The following is a 17,609-nucleotide window of genomic DNA, read 5'->3' as shown; positions in this document are numbered from 1 at the left end:
TTGCCCTGTATTTCGCGTGGCTGCAAGAAATGCCTGAAACTGATTTTCAGTCATTCCAAGTATGCTGGTTCCTGGTACAGGAGCAGCTGGGGCCGGTGGCCCAGCTACTGCGGATCCCGACATTCTCTCAGGTTGTGGAGTTCCAGCAGGAGAGCTATCGACTGGTGATCCTTTCTCTGGGGTTACTGGGCTTGCTGCTCTCAAGGGTTCTGCTGAGACGTGATCTAGGGCGTCGCTGAATCCTCCTAGATTAAGATTTTGATCGTCGATGTCAATATCTCCTTCCCTGTCTGGGTTGAAGGATGCCGTCTTGTCTCGTTTGGCGTCGTACTAGGTGACGCTTTGTAATGTGATGATCCCTCTCTGGATAGTTAGTGCTTGGCGACGGGGAACGATACTTCTCTTCCTGTCTTCTCCTTCTTTTGTCTTACGATAGCTCTAGGCCCCTGCCTACGTTACCGATAGTACAAGACCCTTGTCTTCTACCGGGAACACCTATCGTAGGCTTTCTCTAACTCTTCTTCGTAAAGCGCCTTCCTTGGCATAACGATAATGTTGCAATAAGGATAAAGATCGTAAAGGTGTTTTATATTCGTTAAAGTCATAAGTAGGAAAAGCACTTAAAACAAAGCGTGAAGCACCTATCTTCCTCAGCCGCATCGACCTCCTTATATAGTGTTCTTCCCGCCTTTAGTCATGTGACCTAAAGTGGTCACATGTACGAAACCAAATCATAACAAACTAATCATATGACCAAAGTGATCACATGCTCAAAACCCATGACCTCATAGTGAGGTCATGTGCAAAACTCATAAACCAATCATAATACAATAAACAAGTCATATGACTCAACTGAGTCATATGCACGAAACCCATGACCTCCTAATGAGGTCATGTGCGAAACATAAATCATATGCGCAAGGCTTACCTGTAAGGCACACTCGCAAGGCATACTCATCAGGCGCATGTCCCATGACTCATACTTGAGCCATGTGCGAAAGCATCACAAATCCCACACATAACAAATCATATAACCCGAATAGGTCATATGCGCAAAACAATAACATACCTGTGACTCATAACTATGCGTCATGTGAAAACCCTTTCCTCGTTAAGCCATGTTCGTGACACCATACCATAACTGTCTCCCTTTCTGACTCCCAGACCTCATCAATACAATCCTGATCATATTCCTCAGAAGGTTCTCTTATCACCCATCCTCTCTGCCCAAATCCAGCTGTAGAGAATGATATTTCATCAGTCCATATGATTCTAGACCAGTCTCCTAGTTTCCAAGCTCTTTTTCTCATACACCAACCAAATCTAATTGGTATATTTTTAGAACACAATCCCTATCTAAAATATCTTTTAGTTATGTAAACACTTGAATCTTCATTAAATTACTTACTTCTTGCATGGTTTTCTTTTATTTAAATTAAGACTCTTAGCTGCCTTCCTAATTGTCCTGGATGATACCTTTAATCCCTTCTCTTCTTTAATATTCTCCCAAGAGAGTCTTCTATTTCTTTTATTTTCTTTAATAAAAGACTTTAGATCAAGTAGATCAGACTCCTGGAAGATTGGAGGCCTTCCTGTTCGCTGGTAGTTGGAAGGACTACCTGTTTCCCAATACTATTGATAGATGCGAGCACAGGTACTATGGTGAACTTTAAGGCCTATTTTTTCCTCCAATTCGGCAGCTATCTTTCTGAAAGACCACTCCGCTATTTCTCAGAGAGCAATAATACGGATCCGGTCATCACGTGTGGTTTCCCGCTCGAATCACTGTCACTTCTTCGTTAATGATCGCCGCCGCTCAAGATTTCGTGGACTAATCGCTAAATCATTTAATTTTATTACTATTTCAACTTTATGTACATATTCATTTAATTAAACTACTTACGCTCACTTCTCTGGGTTCCCTTTACCCTCATAGTGCTTTTCTGAAATGGTTTGGCAGGTGGTGGGGGATATAGTGAGTATTGTAGTGATGGGGGTTGGGAGTAGAGTTGCGATCTTGTGGGAAGCGGTTGCTACTGTGTCGCACTACTTCTTTCCCCCCCCTCGTACAGTACCTTCCGTGTCCCGAGAACTTCGAACCTCGCCACTGCTTTATGGTATCATACCGGTACAGTGCAGTACCATCACCCCACTCCATCCCACTCCACCATCACCAGCGCTGCCAAAATGTCCACCCCGATCCACACCTTTTCAATAACTCCACTAGCTCAATTCTCCAACAAAAACTCTCAGATCCGCCGTCCCCAGGTATGGATACCTTCCCTCCCCCAGCTCCTCCAAGCTTCCATCTCACACCCGTTGCAGGAAATCACGCACTTCTCATACGATGACCGCCGCCGCCTCCACCACGACCCGTCCTCGCTAAAATCTTACTACCCCCCGCCGCTGGGCAGTGATCTGTCGCGTGGATTCGAGAGCTTCCGGAAACATGATAGTAGCATAGACGAGCATTTGGATGGGCTATTGGAGGCGATTGTTGAGTTTGAGAGGAGGAGCGGGCAGAAAGTTGCTGCCGACGTTATCACTTGGAGGGGGATGATGACTAAGGTTTGTTGGACCCCCCCCTCTTCTCATGCCCTGTCTGGCTGGGAGGCGACAAAGATTGAGTGTAGCTGACTCTTTGGCAGTTTATGGTCTTGCCGTTTGATATGCGAGATGGGTTTGTTGTCATATCTTCCTCCATCTTCGCAGTCGGCGGGTCAAAGGAGAGCAACAGGCTAATGCGCGCAGCTTCGAAATGAATGCTATAAAGTTTCAAGTATTTCCCCTACTACCCCTCCTTTTCATTGACGGTCGCTAAACTCGCTCTGGCTAGGGCTCAATGTACGAGCACCATCCGCTCTGCCATCCATCCATCAACCAATCCCCCACTAACCGTTCCCTCCAGCTTCATTGAAGAAAACCACTCCTACAAGCTAAACTCCCAAAGCGTGCCGTTCCCCCGTCAAGACTTAATGACATATTGGGGTACCATATCCCCTCCTCCTCCCTCCCCCCACTCGCTAAATTCATCTACACAGGCTACAAATTTGAAGAAATCTCCACTCTTCCCGGTAATCCTTCAGACTTTTCCCGCGAGGCCATAGAATTGCGCGACCACAACATTGTGAATAACGAGGAACAATTCTGCTCGATTGTGAAGACTGGTTTCGGTGGTGTCAGACTGATTATCGGTGGGGAGGTTGATGCTGGTTTAGCCCTCTCTTGCTGTGTTCTTATCATTGGTTGCATTGATAGCTGAGAGTGCAACAGTATGGGACCAGAACCCTCCCCCGGACCCGCTGAACAAACCTCCGGTTTACGTGGAGCTCAAGACCTCAAAAACCCCACGGCGCCCACACGAGCATGTCAATTTTGAGCGTAAGATGTTGCGCTTCTGGGCTCAATCGTTCCTGCTTGGGATAGCCAAGGTTGTGGTTGGCTATCGTGACAACGAAGGCATCCTCGAAGGGTTGGAGGAGATAGAGACTACGAGTATTCCTGGAATCGCAAAGCGCAGTGGGCGGCAGCTCTGGGACGGGAAAGTTTCCATTGACTTCACAACCACGATTCTTGAGTGGATAAAGCAGACCATTGAATCGGCTCCTGAAGGCACCCTCTGGCGCATTACACATGCTCCAGGATCTAATACTGTTGGCTTATCCATACTCTCTCAAAGTTCCTTCTTATCTCCTACATTTCTGGAATGGCGGAATAATATCTAAGCCATATATCCTATTTCCTTCTCCACCTTCGCCTTGGATCATTAGTTCCTACCGACCAAGCGGTCAAAGAGGTCAAGTTCACACATGGATTTTCCGTTTCCACTTCGGGTTTTAATAATATGATATTTCAAACCATTCAAACAATGTAGCACAAAATCATGATGTCTATAGAAAATCCACCATTTCCCTCTACTCCATCCACCAGAGGAAAACCAACTTCCTAGTTTTGATTGACATCCTGCACAATGTCCTAACTTCAGTGAACTCGGTTTAAAAATGCCACAACCTGCCTGCAACCACTATCACCATATAAGTAACCTTTCCGCAAACATATCAGACCTTTTTTACGAATGCCGCTCCAATAAAGCCATTGAATCCGGGGGGGTTCTAATCGCGCTTGCGCCAAACTCCCTTCGACATCTTTGGTGCAAAAAGTCCTACTCCGGTGTTTAGTCGTCGTCTGCTCGCGCACTGGAAGCAGATGTCTTACCAATTTGTTGCGCCGCAGAGACACTTCGACATTTTTTCAAAATGTTGTTGGACGCGGGAAACTCCAACTCAGTTCCTGGACCGATCAGCATTTGAACTCGGCTCCCGTCGACGTTTGCCATCCTATAACTTACCAACCAATGGCCCCGAAGAGTGGAAGAGCTAGACAATTCAATAGGTTAAACGTATTCTAAGCCATTAGCAATTAATTGGTTTCCTCTTATACCTTAGGTCTGTAGGACGGATCTTGATCCATAACAGAACTATTACGAAACTTCTCAACAAGCTGATCAATGCCTTGAATGTCTAACCTCGTCAGTTGGCAGTCCCTCATCTTGTCTGCAAAGTTTCATGAGGAGACTAACTTGCATAGGTCACATCAAGAACTTTTTCCGAGTTAAACTTGTTCCTGTATACAATTAGCTCGGGAGAATCGTAATCACATTTAGGTCCACGTACCACCTGGTACCCGATTTTGCCTTGACAAACTATCAGACTGTCAGCAGGAATACCTTCAACCTCTCCCCCCCCCAACCCACCAGATTACTATCCACATACCTCGATGATGTCGAGTGGCTAAAAATTTAGTTAGTGGCTAGAGATCTACACATCGTCGGCTAGATTCCCCTGGTGCTTACATCGATAAAGTTAATGAATGCATACCCAACACTAATTGGGCTATGAGTCAGCTCAACCTATATATGGAGAGGCAAGGAACCTCGCATTGATCGGGTTACCCCTTCATCACTTACTTGCAAACATTTCTAAAGTCTGAGCAAATCAGTCGGTACTCGGGTAAGACAAATAAACTTGATGGGACAGACATCACTTGCCTATTCTTAAATAGAGGAAGTTATACTGGGCCTTGCTCGTAGTATCGACATATTCCTTAAGAGTTTGCTGTTGTTCCATTAGTCTTACGGAGCCAGCTAATAGACGTAGATTTACTCACCTGATCAACCTTATTCGGGATATTTCTGAGCATCACCTATAACGGGATTAGTCTAACAACCAGAGATAATAGGAATTTCGTCAATCCATTAGTGTACCGTTGTTCTTGTATCTAGCCCACGTTCAATACGCTCTAGATCAATTACATTCTTCCCAGGCACCTGCAATTGGTTGTGCAAACCATCCCCTCCCTGTGGTATAGTATCTCGGCAGTACGGCAAACATTCTTCTTCGACATCTTGGGATCTCGGGGTAGACACCACTGAGCAAGCCAGCGGATTCATTGGCCGAAGGGATAGGTAGTCAAGATCGCCAGCGGAATCTGTACCATTCTCATGCCTACCAGTTCTGAGACTATTCCCACCAGATATCAAGTGTTTAGGGCAGAACGCGTTAAGCCCAAGGTGCCTATCATCCTCTGGCTGGAATACAGAGCGACCACCCACCGAGCCAGGAGCATCCCTGTCAGGAGTAGAATGGGCTTGAGGGCGCAGCAGCAGAGGACGATAAAGCCTTTCGGCCTGATTCTTCCCACCATTGTTTAGGTTGTAATATTGCACCGGGACGGCTTCACCCCCGGAGGCACGGTAGCCGGTATCAGTAAATGCTAGCCCCATGCGGAGCCCGGCAGCGTATTGCCCATCTAGAGTATCAATAGTCTCGCAGCCGTGGGCGTAGTTATTAAAACAAGCCAAGAAGGTTGGAGGGCGAGAGCTCTCAATTGCCGTGAACTTGCAGAGGGCTCCAAATGTGGATAGAATATGGAAAACTTGGCCGGAAGACCAACGCAACCGCCCTCCGGAATACAGGATGCATATGAGATCTGACTTGCTATCACTAGCAGTCATTCCAAAACTACCTCCCAACGGAATGTTTGCCAACTCAATTGGTCAGTTGTGATTCCTAACACATTTCTCCACGACTAACTCACCATAGAAACATAGCCTTCAGGGCAATATTGCACTACCACATTATCTTCCATCTGGAGTTGCTCGAATGCTCGAATTGCATCCCCCAAATCAAAATATGAAACGACACAGAACCCGTTCGGTAACAAATCTTTGGTGTAGATTTCTCGAATATCACCGAATTCCTTCACAATATTAGTTATCTGAGCTACTAAAAAGAAAACCCAAGGAGGGTGGCTAACAGATAATTTATCGAAGAGCAACAATGAAGTTGCTTCCAAAGGTATCCCACCAATTTTGAGAATTCGACTTTCCTGAACCTCCAGTGGCACCACTTTGACCTGGGTTTGCGGCGTATTGCTACTCGTATTGGAAGAGGAATCGAGCCGGTCAAGAAGACACCCTGACCCACCCAACACACTTCCAGCAGAATTCTGGTTTCCAGGAGAGGCATCATGGTAAGAGGAGTTAGGAGAATTAGACACGGAACCGTAGTCCAGGAGAGATCCCCCTGAAATGGGATCAGGGCTTTCAAAACCTGGTTTAATACTCAAAGCAGCACGAAGCTTTCCCCTAAGTTCGTCCAGATCCTGAGCCTGGCGGCGAGATATGGACTCGGTGCCACGAAATGCTAGAAGCTTTGCAGGCTGGGGTGAGTCGAGCAAGTGAGTAGGCAGTGCCCCCCATCCAGCATAGTGGCCTTCGGAGGGAGAAAGAATCAGAGACGATGGGGTGTTCGTTTGGACATAATCGCCAATGGGGCTATTCCTAGGAGTGTAAACGGTACTCTTGCTCTTAGGAGAGCTAGAGAAAAGCGAATCCGGAGAGGCCATATCTGTTTGACTTAGTCTTCTTATCCTTTGAAATTGCTCAAAACCGCACAATCGGAATTATTGTGAGATTTTTTTGATAAGGAACAACCAAGCGGAAAAAAGATGTTCACAATCAAAATTGATCCCGGGACAAATACAATCAAAATGTTGCTGGAGGTTGCCGAAGATGGGAAGACAGGATCAAAAGAAGGGTAGATAAATTATTCCTTTTTTTTTTCGGCAAAGCTAGAAGGGGGGGGGATAACTCTAAGGAACGATGGCAAGGTTAAGGGAAACGAAGATGGTGAAGGGATGCTTAGGGGGGAGGGGGAAGAGAACTGATAAAGGTGGGAGGGAGAGGTGCAATGAAGGCGTGACCTAGGGAGATTGAGATAAGAGGGCCACCTGATGGATAGCTTTGGGGCGGGAAACTGAAATACTATGTTAGTATCAGAGGGGGCGGGCTCCAAAAAGAAGGGGAAACCCACGATAGGAGGGAAATAGAAGTGGGAAGGGGGAGGGGTAAGGGGTAAGGGAAGTAGGGAATGACGGTTCTGAGCTGACGACTATGCTTACCATGCCCACATCAACAAATAGTTTACATGCATAGAACAGAGGCTCGTACTCGTAAGCCTTAAAATTGAAGAAGAATCTTTGCGGACTTTTCTCTCTTCTGAAAACATCATAGAAAAGACGCGCAACTGATGGACTATGTCACTATGGCGAGTGATTCCGAGTGATTGTGTCTCCAGTTTTCCGAACGGCAACAGTCCTTGATGTTTGGCGCGCTCTGTCCACAGCAATATCTCACAAAACTTGCTACAAGGACAAAGTCGAAATTTTGAGTCACATAGGCCAAGTTAAGGAGTCTATTAAGGTATCATACTAGTGAATTATTTGTTCGGCATACTGCATCACCCAGCAAAAAGCGTCAGTCATTACTCTCCCATTCATGGGCAGTGGCAAGACTCCTCCGCTGGCCAAAGACTACCTGTGCCCCCCCAATACCGCGAAGCACACCCCCTAACCCCCTTAGCGAACAAGAACCCAAACTCTTCATTTATGATATCATACCATATTATCAAAGCGACCCCCTACACAGCCGGAATATCCTTATAAATTGCTCCTCCCTCGTTCCATAGAAACTTTTAGATTGGGGAAGCCACAAAATCCAATGACCCACTAATTCCGAAATTTGTTATCATACCAAACCGGGGAATATGTGGTTGAGCTACTTGTGCATATATCATACCCACAAAACTGTAAAGTTAGCGCGGATCGCACGTTCTCAGCTGCGCCAAAACTCGTTCATTCACATCTCTAGGGGACACGAGAATTCTGTTTGGACTCCCCTCCGTGGAGCCGCTTTGCTTCATACCAAGCCGATGCCGACATCCTCTACCTTTCACTTCCATATCTCTCCTTCCTCCTCCACACGAACGAATCCCCGCTATCCCATCTAGCATCAACAAACCCCTCACTCCTCAAAACCCGCACACAAATCATTTCAGTACCGGCTGACTAATACTTATTCAAGCACTCCTTTCAGCAAACAAAACTAAAAAAAAAAAAAAGAACCACCTTCCCGGCAACGTCCCAACCCCAGCCAAAAAAGCCAATCCACACCGACATCATTCCACCGACTATTCAATCCAACCTCACCCTCAAAACGAGAAAAGAAGCATGGATAACTCCACTCCAAACCCCGATTTCTCCGACTTCTCCGACAAGGACAAGAAAGATCTCCAAAGTTTCATTGAAAACGAGCAACAAAAGGCGAAATTCCAAGCCAGTCTGTTTCCCCCCCTCTTCCCGTTCCGCTCACCATCACGCACCCTACTGACACCAAAGCTACACCGTAGATGTGCACAACTTAACAGACTTGTGCTGGACGAAATGCATTACGGGGAAAATCTCCGGCGCGACGGTTGACCGCAACGAGAATTCTTGCCTGGAGAACTGTGTTAATCGCTTCATTGACTCGCAGAAGACTATTGTTCGGCAGTTGGACGTTATGGGCGGGAGAGCTTAACTTAGCCCGGTCCGAAGGTACCAAGGAGTATACAAGTAGTCACGGAGTGGGAGGGGGAAAGTAATTCGAGAGGCAGAAATATCTCAATATCGAGCTCTCCCATTCATTCCTGTTCTTTCTTCGCTCTGCTCGAGTACCGGTACTCTCTCCATGCGTACGGTGCATACGTACAGCCTGCCACTGGGACTTACTGCCACAACTAACATCGGCTCTATCTTAACCACATTCCAGCTACGGTAGTCGAGTGAACCAACCAGCCAACCCTGTGTTTTTTTTTTTTTCCAAAAAGAAAAAGAAAAGGGAGCGTTAAAGCCCGATCCGTTCATATGTCCCTCCTACATTCATCCGCCAGTCCATTCACCCCAGCCGTTCAGCCATCCGGGCAAAATATACGAGCCAAACCGTCCCTGCCAGCCCGCCAAACCAGCCACGCATAGAAACAAAAATACCAGCACTAGTCACCGAATACCTCTACTCTCAATCCCATATAGGAGAGGGGTAGAGAAGTATTCAAAGCGATAGAAAGCCGTTGACAAAAAGAGGGGTGAAAGCCTACATACAAGAAAGTAATAAAAAGTAATAAATCAGGCATTATCAATACCAGAAGGACCGAGCCGCGATGCATAATTTGTGAGTATGTAAAAAAAGAAAATATGTCAAGGGGAATTAGCTACGATAGATCTTTTTTGTTTTAAGAAATCGTATGTAGAGTATGTAACTTCCATTACCCCAAGAGGGTGGGCGCAAGGGAGTTAGGGAGGTATTATAATAGGGGGGGGCAAGAGGGATGGGGAGAATGAGAAGAACATAAAAAGAGGGAAATATTTAAGGACAAGGAGTCAACGTAAGTCGTGAGGAGGAAAAGGCCCATCAAAGGGAAAAAGAAAAAGGGAAGGAAAAAAACGGATACGAAAAAAAGTATATGTCAAGAACCAGCCCAAAAGTACCGGCCGCCACCGCGACCCCCAACCATAAAAACCCCAAAACAAAACCAGAACAAAAACAGAACAAAAACAGATCCAGCCCCCGTATTAAGTGAACGCCATATCCCAGAAAACCAATAAACTTTCGAACCCAACTCTAAGCACCGCGGGTAGCAGCAACAACAGCAAGAGCGACAATGGCACCGATGACAACCAAGCCTACAGGTGCCAACATCCTGTTGACTCGTCTCCACCATCGGGCATTTTGGTATATTTCGGCTTCTTCGGTTGTGGTGACTCTCGCACCCTCGATGTCGGCAGTGTATTCAAGCTGTTGCTGATTCGACTTTGGTTCCTTCGTAATCTCAGCGTGAGGGGGAAGGGGGAGGACGGCGGCGATGATCCAACACAAGGGAAGGATGAATCCCAGGCAGAAGAGTATGAGCTGACGATTGATGCTTTCAAAGCCGGTTAAGGGTGCGTGGTCAAGATGCGGTAACGACCACATGGTGGCCACTTCGGGGTCTCTTGTTCGAGTCCCTACCCAATCAATGCCAGGAACACTCTGCGATGATGCCATGCGTCTAGGGCCGTGGTGGGCTTGCGTCGGGGGTATCACTTCAGTGATGAGCATAGTGTCGTCGCTTCGCTGCCTTCGAACGGTCGGATCAAATATCGCTATTCCGACACCCTCGTTGCCATGGGCACTTCCGCTTCTTTCGGGGACGATAACACTTCCTCGTCCACCTTTCTTGCCGTAGAAATACCTGGGCAAAGCACGTCTCGTCAGCCCCGCTCTCTAGCCAAGTTTATAAGCAGCCAATGCGCTCGGCCAATCAGATATCGTGAGTTGAGGGAAAAAGTAAACATACCTCGCCCATGCAGGAAACTGCCTTGCCAAAGCAGACGGCTGGGATTCTTGGGGAGTGGCAGCACGTCCATACAATGGACTGCTAACGGTTCTGCCTGAAGCACTCCGGCCGCTTATTGAACGTCCAACGCCCCCAACGAACGAACCTGATTCGCTCTCACTCCCGAACTGTGCTGACCTTGACGATACTGTCACAGATACTGATCTCCGACGACCAACGGTATCATACTGACCATCATCCGACGAGACCCCATCATCGCTGTTGTTGCGAACGATTCGCAGAGTGCGGGAGTTCATTCGGGATCGGAACAAGACTGGATCATTCGAGTTACTTCCCACCCATGAACTTGATTTGCGGTTGTATTCTTCAGCTGTGAATGGAGGTAGAGCCGGCTCGGACGGTTTCTTGAGAATTGATTTCGGATAACTCTGGGTTCCGGCTACAGTAGTACTAAAAGAGCGTGTGCGCCCGGTAGCTACGGGCTTTGAGGATGCAACTTCTTTGTCTTTGGCGGTGAAAGTGGTAGGTAGGTCTCTTGCGACAGAGGTGGAGGAGGGCAACTTCTTGTGTATCTTGAGGGGCGCAATAGGAGGAAGGCTGTCTAAGGAGGCGGACGGCCTAAGTCTGACACTCCTGTTGGTACTGGCTGTCCGAGAGCTGGAGCGTGTGCTAGTCCTCGAGACTGTGGCTCCGGTCGGGGGTTTCCATGTTGAAACGTCGTTTCCCTTCTGTGAAACTGAGGAGTTGTTACTTTTGGAAGAGTGAACGGTATGGAGTGTATTTGTTTCGGAATCGGAACGCTGGTGCAAGGCAGCACGGCGAGAACGGTCAATCATGTCCATTAACCCCAGCTCCTTCGAGTTTCACCCAACCTCTTTCAACAACAAAACATGGGGGGGGATTGAAGACAGCGATCGATAAGCGAAAGAACCAGAGAACAGAGCGAAGCCGATTCGTCACAGACCGTGGGGAAAGCAAATATAGGATAAACGAGAAAATAAGGTATTCCCGAGCAAGAGGCACTGATTGGATCTGTATAGATGGAAAATCCTAAATCTAACGAGAAGATCAATAAAATGCAAGACATTGGCAGTAGCAGCAGTAAAGAGCGAATGGGACCATATCAAAATATCATAAAGATTGTGGAAACAGGAAAGGCTGCGAACCGTTCTACGAGTATCGGGTGGCCAACCAGGCAACAGGAATACCAGCAATATCAAAGCGATGGCAAAGTGACCGTGTGATGTGTTATGCGCAACGGTGATTGAAGAAGCCGAAAAAATGTATAAAAAACGAATAAACGAATTAGTGAGTCGGGAAAGGACAGACTGTTGCAGGCATAAATAAATAAAAGCTGTATATCGCAAAATAGTTGAAATGGAAGCTAGAATGGAAAGCAAAGAATAGACGGGGGGGGCTTTCCAGCGAGTAGAATAAAAAGAGAGTGTCTGAAGAGGTGGGAAGCAGAAATGTTTAAAAAAAAATATATGTATATTATAAAAAGATATATAAAAAAAAAAAGAGTGTGGGGATTAGAAAAGAGAGCGTGATCCAGTTGGGCGTGTGTTTGTAAAAAAAGAGTGACAGCCAGCGACAGCAGCAGCAACGGAGATCTGGTGATGGGGGGGGGTAAGAGAGAGTGTGTGTGTGAGAGAGAAGGCGAGAAAGGGAAGAAAAGAGGAGAACGAGTGAGCGAGTGAGTGAGTAGCGCTGGCTATTTGTTTCCCCCTATTTTTCACCCTCTGTTTTTACCTTATTCCACTACGGGTACCATATTTCACTATTCCACAATACGTTATGGTCGTTTTAGGCCAGAGGGCATGCAGCATGCGCTATGTACGAGTATGATACAGTATGAATTCTGTACTTGCACCGCATCATACAAGTGTGATAGGGTAAATTTGGGGGGAGGGGTATTCTTGACTGCAGGAACAACAAACTGACCCTTCCATCCCTTCGTGCCTTCACTGCTAAGGCAAGCAGAAGGGGGATTGAGAAACCGCATCTTTTCCATGTCAAAATGCATCGTGGACGAATAGCGAAAGCCATTGACGTTCCGTTGAATTTGTTCCTGCAGGAACGTCAGCATGGCGCCCACAGCTCTAAACCCATCTGGCCGTCCAGCGGTGGAACCTGGGCCTGATTTTGCTTGGGAGCATATCATACAAATCCATGACTAACTCATGCCCGAATTGGCTCCCGTCCCCGAAATGGTTGCTCCCATCAATGACCACTTGGGGTGTGCACCCTCGTCTCTGATGAAACCCTCATACCGGTATACAGTCTCGAACACCTTCTGCCTTTTTCCTCTCCCTTGCCCCGTGCACCTGGCACCACGAGGCTCTCTTTGCCGTAAGCATGCTCATGGCGTCGTTACCCGGCCGCCACATTGAGGCTTCAGTTCACCCTCTCATCTCAATCCGCCTTTTGCTCCAGCAGAGCAATCTAGTCTAAGACCTCCCCACCTCACCTTCTTGCAAACCTCATTTCCCCCGTTTACCCACCGCACGAGTACTTTACAGTACCCGCGCTCCGAGGTTGGCAGCCGTTGCCGACCAGCCCTCAACCACTCCGGCTGAATGTTTCGTTTATCAAATATCCTCCAATCACTGCTCTAGAACAGATCTCATCCTACAACAGTGCTCACCCATTCACAAAGTACTTGTACTTGTACTGTACCGGTACTAGTACTTGTATCCCGACATGGAAATTCCAAAGGATCGTTGTTTTATGGAGAAACAATTGGGATTTCCCATTGTAGAAAAAAGGAAACCACCGCCCAGCCGTTTGAAATGTCACACTCTTGTTGCAACAAGCCAGATCGATCCCACGTCCGTACTCGTACACCACGGGTATCATATTAGTAACTTACCAGGCAAAAAGGATTCCATACGCACACCTCCCCCATAACTCAGGCACCCCGTTGTATCAGAGACATAACAATCAATAGTCTACCGGTACCGTTCGCTGACATGACACCGGGTATCAGGACAGAGTGTTTGCTATGACGGGATAAATAAATAAATAAAAAACTCCATTCCACAATGAATTGAAGGGGCCGCCAAGGCTCTGCCTTGAACTGCTGTTAAGGTAGCCGCTTTACTGGAACGAGCTCCTCGTCTACAACACCTACCTCCACATCAAAACACAGGAACAATGTCCTCCACACCGGAACAGCAACACCTTGAATTCACACCGTTCCTCGCAAACCTCTTCTCGGTCATCTATACCTCCAGCTATGTCGGTATCCTATACCTTAGTCACTTGACAAGACCCCAACCAGGCCTCGCTCGCGACACTCCCTCTGTGATCCGCGCGCGCATTCGCGCTGTTACAGTCGTAACCGCTGTAGCACTCGCTAACTCGGCCCCCATCACTTACTTCTACTCGCCGCACAAAACGTATTTGGACATCGCGACATTCCTGGGACTCTATGTAAAATTGCCGCTAACACTCGATATACTGCGGTGTTTTCTCCTCACGGGGACTCTATTCCTAGGACCTCTGGTTCGGCGGTTATGGTTTGACCATGGTTGGCGGGAGCTACAAGGTGACGTGGACAAAATGTTCACCACATGGATCGGCTGGAGGAATTATGTTGCTGTAAGTTGGCATGAAATTCCTTCTTCTTTCCCTCTTCATTATCACCTTCCTGCATACCTATAAATTCTCCCGCATTCGTCCTATCCTCTGAATCCCAGGGTAGGAGGGGAGAAGTGTGCGGAGAGAAAGAAGAGACACCCCCATCGCATTTTTTCCCCCCACATTCAGAGAATATGCACTCGCTTTCAAACTTGAGTCGTTTCAAGTCCCGTGTCGGAACTAATACTCTCGCTGTCCCGGGCTTTTTACCTGTGTAATACCGGAAAAAATAATAAAGAGCGAATGACAAAAAGCTTAGCCGCTGACTTTATTTTTACCCCCGCATTTGCCGCCGTTCTAGGGACCGTTTACTGAAGAGATTGTTTTCCGCGCCTGCGTGGTACCATTGCACCTTCTTGCCGGGAGATCGCCCGGAACAATAGTTTTTATAACCCCGCTATTTTTCGGAATCGGTAGGTTCTCCATTCCTTTGATTCCAGGCGTTCGTTCTACTCCCCATTTTTTTATAATATATATATATATATATATTTTATTTTTACCGCCCACCCACTATTTGCCTCTTTAAAAAACCCTATATTTCGTCTTTCTAGATCTCCGTGCCAAGTCATCTTGATACGGTTCTGTAACAAGTCGTTGTCGCCCGGTTATCCATTATCACTATCTGACCGTTTTTACCAATAGCGCACATCCACCACGCATATGAATTTTACATTAATAATCCGAACAGAATCTTCGTGATGATTGTTCGCTCGCTGTTCCAATTCACATATACCACGCTTTTCGGGTGGTTCGCTACGTTCGTGTTTCTACGGACGGGCTCGGTATGGGCTTCCATCATTGTTCATTCCTTCTGCAACTTTATGGGACTTCCGGATTTTGGCCCCGTTGACGGGCCCAGGTGGAGGTCTGCGGTTTACTATGCGCTTCTAGTTGCGGGCGCCTTTAGCTTTTATAAGCTTTTGTGGCTGTTGACGGGGTCTCAGCATGCGTTAGTAAGGTTCTGATATGGAGGGGGTAAGCTAGAGGGTTTTTTTCTTTCGCGGCTGCATCTGAACGCCCACGCCACGCCCCGCTGGGGGGATAGACCAAGAAACATTCTCAGTGTTCAGTGTGTTTGAGCACAGAAATTTATAGTTTTTTCCCCTGTTTCAGGTCTTCAATGGGGGTGATGCTGGACGAGCTGTTTTATCATGCCAAGACCTTGTAATATACGAGTACAGGTAGTGTGATGCCGTAAAAACTCCTCCACTCGAGGATCTAGACTAGCTGTTGAAAGGAGCAATTCAAAGAGAAATGATTATCACTGTACACTAAGCTAGGTGGTCCCGGTTTTTGGCCCACCCAGATGCTTTCCAAAGACCGAGGTACTCTTATATAAAACTACACGTGCCAGTGTCAAAGGACCCCAAAATCGAGTGATAAGGTGTGCATAACAGGGGGGCGCCTCCGGCCAGTCTTCTACTCGAGTACCGGCGCCCGAGAATTAAAAACATTTCTGGTATGATACCTTCATATCAATCATCAGCTGTACAAGCGCCCAAGTACTGGTAGGTTACGACATCAACCACGTTATGACGTTAGCTTTGCTAATTGTTAAGTCGCACTCATAACTAGTTATGTTATCACACTCATAATGGTTCTCGGGGAGGCTTAAGCGAGTGAGCACCCCTTTTTTTTCGAATCTTGCGAGGGAAGTGAGACGTTTGAAAAGTGGGAAGGTGACTGCATGGGCTCGTCCACTACTCGAGTGCAGACGATAAACAGGGCACAATACTCGTAAGGTGGATGGACCACAGAACATTATGATAGGTTACCGCTATCTACTCGTACAGTATCATACCTGTGTGTGTGAGAGAGACAAGGTAACACGGAACACAGTATCATATGATACTTGGGCACCTGCCTACGTAGACTACCGGTATGCATCGAGCACCGCTATTGTATGATAGCAAACAAGCTTCGCAAGTCTCGGCAACCTCCTCAAGTTGAGCAAGTTTTGATGACGGGACTCAAAGCAAGCAAGGCATCTCAACCAATGCTTTGTCTCACATGACGACTTGAATATTCCCCTTCTCCCAGAAGATTATTCCCCTTCTCCCAGAAGATAAGCGATAGAACCGAACCGAGCGACCAACGGGTTACCGATACGAGTACTCGTACTGTGCAAATACCGGCACATTACTGAGTAGGGGTAACTCTCGCTTGATGACTAATAACTGTGCTGTACGCGTGCGCTCGCTGTTGTTGTCACCAAACTTCACTTCTAAATTATCACTTCGTCCGTTTTCGTCCCTTTTCAAGCACTTGAACCGACAGTGTTGCTGACCCGCGCGGTCCAGAGAGTCGGTTGGCAAAGCAAGTTAAGAATCCCCCAACATCATGCCAGATCCTCTTCGGGGGGGACTATTGGCCGGGCCATAATGGCCTTTCCCATTTATCGTTAAAATTTCCTGCAAGATCTCCGCTTTCTGTGCAGGGTGCTCAAGGTGGGGGATATCCGGGTTGCGGGTGAGGGGGTTACTTGTAACTGACTGGTTTTTTCTTCTTTTCATTTTTCATGCAGTGGCCGTGCGGTATCGATCAATGGACCACTGTGCTACCCCAGGCCCCCTCTCTCGCTAGCAAGGGGATGCGTCAGCATGAAGTGAGAGCAGATGGGGGAGTACTGGAGGGGGAGGTTTAGTCGTTTGGTCCCGGTCTGTCAAAGTTGTGCCTGTACGAGTACTTGTATGTTTATCGGTGCTTGGGCGATTGAGATACTGTAAGCAAGCATGTGGGTTTGGTTTGGTTTGGCGCCAAGAAGCTGGGGGTTGATCATGGAATCCTTGCAAAAGGAAGTCCGTCCGACGATATGTGTATTTCACTATTCTTGCTTGGAAGCGGCTTAGTTTGAACAGGTGAGGGAGGCCAAGCAATCCTTTTTGTGCTGATAGGTGATAGGGGGTTGGTATTACACTCCGAGTGTCGTGAACGTCTGCGCCGGCCCGGCCGTTTTGTACGAGTACTCGTACTTGTACTAGTACAGTACCCGTACACCTATTGTGCCTACACATGCAAGTGCCGGTACTATGTGATTCAGGTACAACTGTAAGAGCATTCATTATCTACCGCACGGTACGGTACTCGAGTACACCCACGGTAAATTGCAATGGAGATGGCTGCTGGTGTGATAATGAGGCCCCGTTCGCCACCGTTTTCTACTCCACTCCGCGCGTGTCTCCAAGTTTTCTGCAGTGTCTGTCTGGATGGGTGAGTGGGTGTGGAATCGGGAATTCGGCGCCGTTTGTTTCGGGT

General features: G+C 47.4%; 4 protein-coding genes; 3 read left to right on the top strand and 1 right to left on the bottom strand.

Annotated features, from left to right (window-relative positions):
- Positions 1-2,187: 2,187 nt before the first annotated feature.
- GSTUM_00005189001 (uncharacterized protein) lies at positions 2,188-3,725 on the top strand (the record flags this gene model as incomplete). Its single annotated transcript, XM_002837210.1, has 8 exons — positions 2,188-2,268; positions 2,326-2,568; positions 2,649-2,680; positions 2,752-2,779; positions 2,837-2,844; positions 2,909-2,988; positions 3,042-3,212; positions 3,274-3,725. The coding sequence occupies 8 exons, from the start codon at positions 2,188-2,190 to the stop codon at positions 3,723-3,725; spliced, it is 1,095 nt and encodes a 364-aa protein (XP_002837256.1).
- Positions 3,726-3,828: 103 nt separating this feature from the next.
- On the bottom strand, positions 3,829-4,808 carry GSTUM_00005188001 (uncharacterized protein). XM_002837209.2 has 7 exons: positions 4,773-4,808; positions 4,674-4,702; positions 4,580-4,623; positions 4,441-4,520; positions 4,349-4,376; positions 4,216-4,290; positions 3,829-4,162 (listed from the first exon to the last, which is right to left on the bottom strand). Exons 4-7 carry the CDS (start codon positions 4,468-4,470, stop codon positions 4,113-4,115), a joined length of 183 nt encoding a protein of 60 aa, XP_002837255.1. The 5' UTR covers positions 4,471-4,520; positions 4,580-4,623; positions 4,674-4,702; positions 4,773-4,808; the 3' UTR covers positions 3,829-4,112.
- A 3,677-nt stretch (positions 4,809-8,485) lies between these two features.
- On the top strand, positions 8,486-9,004 carry GSTUM_00005187001 (uncharacterized protein). XM_002837208.2 has 2 exons: positions 8,486-8,677; positions 8,748-9,004. Exons 1-2 carry the CDS (start codon positions 8,569-8,571, stop codon positions 8,915-8,917), a joined length of 279 nt encoding a protein of 92 aa, XP_002837254.1. The 5' UTR covers positions 8,486-8,568; the 3' UTR covers positions 8,918-9,004.
- Positions 9,005-13,633: 4,629 nt separating this feature from the next.
- On the top strand, positions 13,634-15,459 carry GSTUM_00005185001 (uncharacterized protein). XM_002837207.2 has 3 exons: positions 13,634-14,315; positions 14,656-14,767; positions 14,997-15,459. Exons 1-3 carry the CDS (start codon positions 13,869-13,871, stop codon positions 15,317-15,319), a joined length of 882 nt encoding a protein of 293 aa, XP_002837253.1. The 5' UTR covers positions 13,634-13,868; the 3' UTR covers positions 15,320-15,459.
- The last annotated feature ends 2,150 nt before the right edge of the window (positions 15,460-17,609 follow it).

Source organism: Tuber melanosporum, assembly GCF_000151645.1.
Source record: "Tuber melanosporum whole genome shotgun sequence assembly, scaffold_18, strain Mel28".
Lineage (NCBI taxonomy): Eukaryota > Fungi > Ascomycota > Pezizomycetes > Pezizales > Tuberaceae > Tuber > Tuber melanosporum.
This window is presented reverse-complemented; position numbering and strand designations above follow the sequence as displayed.

What these genes read in the sequence shown, in the direction of transcription:
- GSTUM_00005188001 (XM_002837209.2), bottom strand. Translation starts at nt 4,470, where the DNA reads ATGGATCAAGATCCGTCCTACAGACCTAAG. An exon ending in CTCTTCGGGGCCATTGGTTG is followed by an intron (nt 4,291 to 4,348) that starts GTAAGTTATAGG and finishes TGATCGGTCCAG; the next exon opens with GAACTGAGTTGGAGTTTCCC. An exon ending in CTCTGCGGCGCAACAAATTG is followed by an intron (nt 4,163 to 4,215) that starts GTAAGACATCTG and finishes ACACCGGAGTAG; the next exon opens with GACTTTTTGCACCAAAGATG.
- GSTUM_00005187001 (XM_002837208.2), top strand. Translation starts at nt 8,569, where the DNA reads ATGGATAACTCCACTCCAAACCCCGATTTCTCCGACTTCTCCGACAAG. An exon ending in AAAGGCGAAATTCCAAGCCA is followed by an intron (nt 8,678 to 8,747) that starts GTCTGTTTCCCC and finishes GCTACACCGTAG; the next exon opens with ATGTGCACAACTTAACAGAC.
- GSTUM_00005185001 (XM_002837207.2), top strand. Translation starts at nt 13,869, where the DNA reads ATGTCCTCCACACCGGAACAGCAACACCTTGAATTCACACCGTTCCTC. An exon ending in GCTGGAGGAATTATGTTGCT is followed by an intron (nt 14,316 to 14,655) that starts GTAAGTTGGCAT and finishes CCGCCGTTCTAG; the next exon opens with GGACCGTTTACTGAAGAGAT. An exon ending in CCCGCTATTTTTCGGAATCG is followed by an intron (nt 14,768 to 14,996) that starts GTAGGTTCTCCA and finishes TTTTACCAATAG; the next exon opens with CGCACATCCACCACGCATAT.